The 6333-nt window shown below is 44.1% G+C and overlaps 1 protein-coding gene across 24 annotated transcripts in view; it reads right to left on the bottom strand.

Annotated features, from left to right (window-relative positions):
- nrxn3a (neurexin 3a) overlaps positions 1-6333 on the bottom strand; it is a 263670-nt gene that overhangs the window by 42373 nt on the left and 214964 nt on the right. For all 24 annotated transcript variants that reach the window (XR_013121942.1, XR_013121943.1, XR_013121944.1 and 21 more), the window contains one exon: positions 4740-4911. Coding sequence is in view for 21 of the 24 variants with exons in the window: in XM_076978954.1 (XP_076835069.1) it covers positions 4740-4911 (172 nt within the window). In the remaining 3 variants the exon portion in view is untranslated. The remainder of the gene's footprint in view (positions 1-4739; positions 4912-6333) is intronic.

The following is a 6333-nucleotide window of genomic DNA, read 5'->3' as shown; positions in this document are numbered from 1 at the left end:
TGATATTGCTTGCCTCAGTTATCGGGGGGGGGGGGGGGGGGGCAGGGGGGAAAAGAAGAACATTTCGGCACAAAGCACCCATGTGTTGGAAAGAGTAAGAATGAGAAGGCGCTGCCCCCCCGAGAGCTGCATATCACCCTATCAGCCTCCCTGATGATACAGAAACGATGCAGCCATTTGACTGAAGTGTGGGATCCTGGATCGCTGTCGCTGGGGTAGCGGAATAGCAGAAGCCATCGCACATGTAATTGTCTGCCATTTTCCCCACTGCCAGTCTCCATTACCCAGCCTGGGACTGGGAATGGCCAAGGAAGACATAAGAACATCAAAAAGCCCCAGTGCAGCTATAAAGGGGAGGGGGGGGGACTTAATTTCTTTTTAACACACACACTCAGACACACACCTACGCACACACATCACACATGCCGCAATGCAAAGGCGTGGCACAGTGCACGCGTGTCAGAAATGGCTCTTTGCTCTGTGTAAGACCCTGGCTGGTGTAAGACCCCTTGTCTCTTTCAGACAGTGTTGATATGTGTGGACATTTGCCAAACTCCAGAGGTGTGTGTGGGATAGTGAGGGCATATTGTGCTCATTGTGACAGGAGTGATCCAGTGATCTTTCCTCATTCATTCATCCATGCAATTTATTTAAAATTAATTACAGATTCAAATGTGTTGGGTAGTATTCACATAACTAAAAATTAACAAATGAGACACAGATGCACCTCAATATCGAATTCTCAGATGGAATTCATTTATCAACCATCACATACAGTGGAGACTCACTGAGCCCATTCATGTGAAGTAACACAAGGAATGGGTCACTTGCCTGTAAAGAGGCAAATGATAACCGTGTGTGTGTTTTTGTGTTTGTGTGAGACTGTGTATGTTTGTGTGTGTGTGTGTGGTTATGTGCGTGTGTGCGCATGTGTTTGTGTGTGTGTGTTCTCTTTGAGAGTGTGCTTGGCTGTGTGGTCACTAATAAGTCTACAGGTTAGTCCCTCACTTGTTAGTGTGATTCAGACTCCGTGTGCTTGGCTGTGTGGTCACTAATAAGTCCACAGGTTACTCCTTCACCCTCACTTCAGACTCCGTGTGCCTCCCAAACTCCTCATTCATTCCCTCCTGCAGCAAAGAAAAGGCCAGCCTGACCTCTGCTGTATCCGTGGTGATGAATGAGTCTGTGCTATCCGCACCAGGCCTTTACATCAACACCCCGAAGTCACATTTATCAGTTAAAATACAGGACGTGAAGATGCTTCTTCACTTAATAGACGAGTAGTAAATGTGTCTATTTCAATAGAACTGATGTGTGTTTTCTGTTCTCAGCATTACCATATAGCTCATTTATATTTGATTCTTGTATTCTACCTGATTGCTCCATAAATACGTGTAAACGTGTGTTTTGTCATAATTCCTAACACTTTCTCATTAACCTCCTTCTGTGCAGGAAATTGGGAACAAAACTTCTCCCAATGCTTGTAAAGCTCATAGCGTCCCCCCAGCTGTTTCACACAGAACGGCATCAGAGCAAAACCGCCAGCTCGATTACAGAGATAGAAAACGTGCCGTGATATTAACACGCGGACAGAATGAAAACTGCACCAGCTCGCACAGATTTAGGACCGCTGACGAGGCAGTGCGCGCCATTGATCAACGTCATTTGTCAGTATCGATCGCTCGATCACCAGCCATGAATTAAACCGGCAAGGTGGCGTACGGCCTAGCCTAGCTTATGTAAGGCATATTAGTAATCAGCAGGTTGATAATACAGCACCCATAAGACACCTAATCTAATAAGGAAGCAGTGGGTGTAAGACAGAGCTATGGTAACAATCCCTTCCCTCCGATCTGTGCTGTGAGTGATTGGGTAAAAAGGAGAAAATATTTGTGATGCGATAGAGGATTTCCAGCTACTTTTCAAATGTGCTGATACCGATGGTTCATTCAAACAGCGCAATCCTGTGCTCCCACAGCAGGGCGTGCACGCGTGTGGGCTGATAATCTTCTTAACGTTGGCTTACAGTATGTGCTCACCGTGAATGAGGCTAAAAAGCTGATAAGGATTTTTGACTTGCGACCGCGAGCGCTGTCCCCGCGTCGTAAATAGCACCCGTGTGGTCAAAACACGGCCGCTACCGCGACTCTGAGCTGGGGGAACACGGCAATGGCGACTCGCGCCCGTCTCCGTGACAGTGGGGCCAGCCGGAGCGGAAGCCCTTTGGACTCGGCTGACATGAGATTTACATATATGTTGGATTGGCTTCCATGACTAGTAATAGGCAGAGGTAATGGGATGTATGTCTGTTCTCGGGCGACATCACCCCAGCCGCCACGGCAGAGCAAAGCGTGTGCGAATGCCCCAAGGTCACATTATAATGAGGGTGATAAGCTCAGGTGTTTGCAGACACAGGTCACTGGATGGTTTGGTCCGGGCCATTCGGGAGCAGACACGGCCACGGATCGCTATGCTGGGAACTTACACTGTGACAGACCCACTCGCCCTTGTTATTTGTAAGCAATTAGACAATCAAGGTGAGGAATAATAACTTGGCAAGTGCATGCTTCAAGAACAGGTACACCGGAGCCGTTTAGGATTAATACCTCGGAGCATTAAGAAAACAAACCCCAGCTGTTTGGCATGGCTCGCTAGACTCTGCAAGCATCCCGCACGTTACCTCATTTCCTTTTTACGTCTAATAAAGTTTCACATCTCTCAGTAGCAGGCTGCCAAGCGTACGTACCCATTAGGGAGAAAAAGAGCTTTTTTCATCTTAGATGAAGTTTGAAGTGAAAGCAAAACTATTCCAAGTCAAATATTAAAGCGTGCATTAAGTGAACAATGCAGAGATGTAATGGTTGACTTACAGATACATACATCATAGTCCCTGGCAGCCATGCAAGTATCTAAATATTTTATCATTACTTTCGGACCCTGAGCGGGAGAGTCAATTCCGTGAGCGTTTATATAGATGTGTTGTATACCATGGACATTTATATAATCAGTGATATATTCCCACAGCTGTAATGCTGGTCTGTAGACTATGAAACTCAGGCTGGAAGACTGGTCTCACTCTGCACTGCACAAATATCACAAATATATTACAAATATCAGAGCTTTTATAGTCTAATTCGTACCTTGTGATGATTGAGTAAAAGGAAAATTAAATTCAAATTCATTAATTAAAATAATAATAATAAAATCAACTTTTTGTGGCAATTTAAATAAAACCTAAAGATATCATTGTGAAATAAGTGCTCATAGGAAGCAAAAATTGAATAATGTGATATCTGCAAACTGGAAACCTGAACACTGATCCGGAAGGTACATTAATATACGCTTTAACTAAATACCATATGATTCATTATACAGAGGTGTCACCCACACTAAGACACTGGCATCAAAAAGACACTTTATGAAGATTCCAAAAACATGGTTCAAAACAAGGACTTATGCAGCAATACTGTTACGAGCGTAACACGAGCAGCTATCAGTCCAAACCTGTAACGCGTCATGACGCGCGGTGGTGCTGGCGTGAATGGTGCTGTGGTGGTAATGTCTGTGGCCCACACACTTCAGACACTCCTGCCACTCACACATCTCTCCCAACTCTCCCTCTCTCTCTCTCTCTCTCTCTCTCTCTCTCTCTCTCTCCCTCTCTCCCTCTCTCACTAGCGTCTCTGCGTCCTGTGGGCGGGGGATACCACTTCAGAAGTGGTGAAGAGGCAGCCGTGTTTGGACGGCCCAGGGCACACATCCACTCACACGATGCAAGCTGTGCACATCTCCACCGGGCCTTGGCAGTGGAGATGGACCGAGGGCTTCAGCTAATCAGCACTGCGTATTCAGCCCTTGTTAATGAAATGCCCTACATTCAAGGATCTTAGGACAGGAAACGATTCTTGGCATCCACATTAAAGTGAAAACATTCTTAGCATCTGCATTTGGTGATTCAGCATTTTTAATCTTCTGATGCAATCCCGTTTGCTGACGTCTCCCTGTTAAGGATTTCTTAAGCTTAGCCATGGTGACCTTAAACATTTGAGACAGAGACTTTTAAAGGTAAGCAACCCTCACAGAAGTGGGAGGAGGGGGGGGGGTGTTGAGTCATTGTGACTATTAAAGTGATTTTGGAGCCTATGTGACCAGCCGCTTATTTAAGGCAGGATGTAAGGGAGGCTGTGTCGTACGTAATGTTCCTCTTGGCATTCATTGGGTTGTTCTGGCTTATCTTTGGAGCACAAGGCACAAAATAGCTGAACCAATATCAAAGGGGCAAGCCAAATGTCTGTTCGGAGGGTTTAAATCTAGACATGTGTAAAGAAAATTGGTTTTGGCTGCTACGCCTTACATCTCCCAAAAGGGAGACAGGATACTCCAATAGTAATAAAGAAGACTAGACAACAATGAAGTAATAAAGTCTAGACAAAGTAATTTACTGTCAGTTTGAAGGAAGTGTCCCCAAGTGTGACATTACATTTTTATCAATTATAAAGGATGGCGGGGTAAGGACAGGCAGTTTTGCGCCGGTGGACCTTCAGACGTCACCTGCTGTCAATTAGTATTCATGCGTCCTAAGTGAAACACTTTAATCAACTCAGTCACACCGCATGACTGTCACCCCAAATGTGACTTCAGAAACATCCCAAAAGCAGTTGCGCTCCAGAGTGTCGTCCACATATCTCGTCCACTTCACCAGCCAGAAGCTCGGAGGAGGAGAGGAGGAGAGGTCTTACCTGAGGGGAAGTGTTCGTTGATGGCCCAGTTGTCCACCTGCAGCGTGGCATTGCCGCCATTTCTCGTGAAACGGACCACGTGGTACTTGCCGTCGTTGACCGCGATGCTGCTCTCCTGCACAAGGATGTCCACCGTTCCAATGTTGAAAGTCACGCCGATCTTCCCTTGTTCCTAAAATGGACAGAATAATGTACAGTTAATAATAAGTTTAATAACTGCACAGCTAATAATTTGCATAATAACTGTACAGCTAATAATAAGCATAATAACTGCAGTTATTCATTAACATAATAAATTTACAGTTACTAATAAGCATAATCATAATAGCATAAGCACAGCTGATAAAAACTGCACAGTTAAAAATAAGTATAATAACTGCACTGTTTATAATCAGCATAGTAACTGTACAGTTAATAATAAACATAACTGCACAGTTATTAACCAACACAATAACTGTACAGTTAATAATAAACATAACTGCACAGTTATTAACCAACACAATAACGGGACAGTTAATAATATGCATAATCCGTTTCTGGTTAGCAGATATTAATCATAATAATCATAATAACTGTTTAGTTAATAATACACACAATAACTGAACAGTTAAAAATAAGGATGAAATATAACTTGTAAGTTAAGTATAACACTGTATATATAAACAAATGACTTTGGACCGTGCCACCAATTGTGCTTGATTCTACTCCTTTTTGGATCTTGAATGATCTATTTGCATCGGCGGCGTCTGATAAACTCGCCCGGTTAATGAAAAGAATTCATCAGCCCACTATGCCCCCTGCATTTTGGGCTGCAGAATCTGGCTCATTGATTTAAATAACACCGTGAAAGTGGCCTTAATCAATGGTGCTCGCTAAAATGGAGAGATAAGGAAGATTAATGGTAAAGTAAAGCATGCAGTGTTAGCTCTATGAGATCTGAATGACCATGCGCAGGCACGGGAGCAGAGAGCCACGCTCTAAATCACCCAGCAGAGACCCAGCAGGGGAGAAGGGAGGTATCAGAGTCTCCGGCAACCGCAGCAATGAGATGCATGGAACAGAGCACAGCATAAACAGGCTGAGGCAGAATTATGTAGTTAGTCTAGTTTTATGTTCCATTCTCAGCAAAAGTAACCATTCCCACATTCCCACCATAATTTTGCATCCCTCTCCACCCCCTCTTCCTCCTCTCCCTCTCTCTCTCTATCTCTCTCTCTCTCTCTCTCTCTTGCCATCACCAACCCACCCCAACTGATTCCTCCTCTCTCTCATTTCAGCTCTCTGGGTTGTTGGGGTGTATTTTATGGTTATGTTAAACCAGATCTGACATTGTACTTATCTGTAGCAGTATGGAAAATGATGACAGATGATAAATTGAACCAGGAGAGATGTTTATCATCACACAGTAGATTTATCACTGCAGATCTCTGGATTGGGAAACTAGGCCAGTGCTCTCAAGTTCATTTGGAAGACCCAACCGAAGAATTCAATGGATAGCTTCCCAAATCTTTTAATATTGCTTTCTCTTCCTACAGTTATATGCAATATATATGTGTTCAATAACTTAGTCTACAAGAATATTCTGAGACAGATC

The sequence above is a fragment of the Brachyhypopomus gauderio genome, chromosome 17 (genome assembly GCF_052324685.1).
Source record: "Brachyhypopomus gauderio isolate BG-103 chromosome 17, BGAUD_0.2, whole genome shotgun sequence".
NCBI lineage: Eukaryota > Metazoa > Chordata > Actinopteri > Gymnotiformes > Hypopomidae > Brachyhypopomus > Brachyhypopomus gauderio.
The sequence above is the reverse complement of the archived record's forward strand: the minus strand, read 5'-3'. Positions and strand labels throughout refer to the sequence as shown.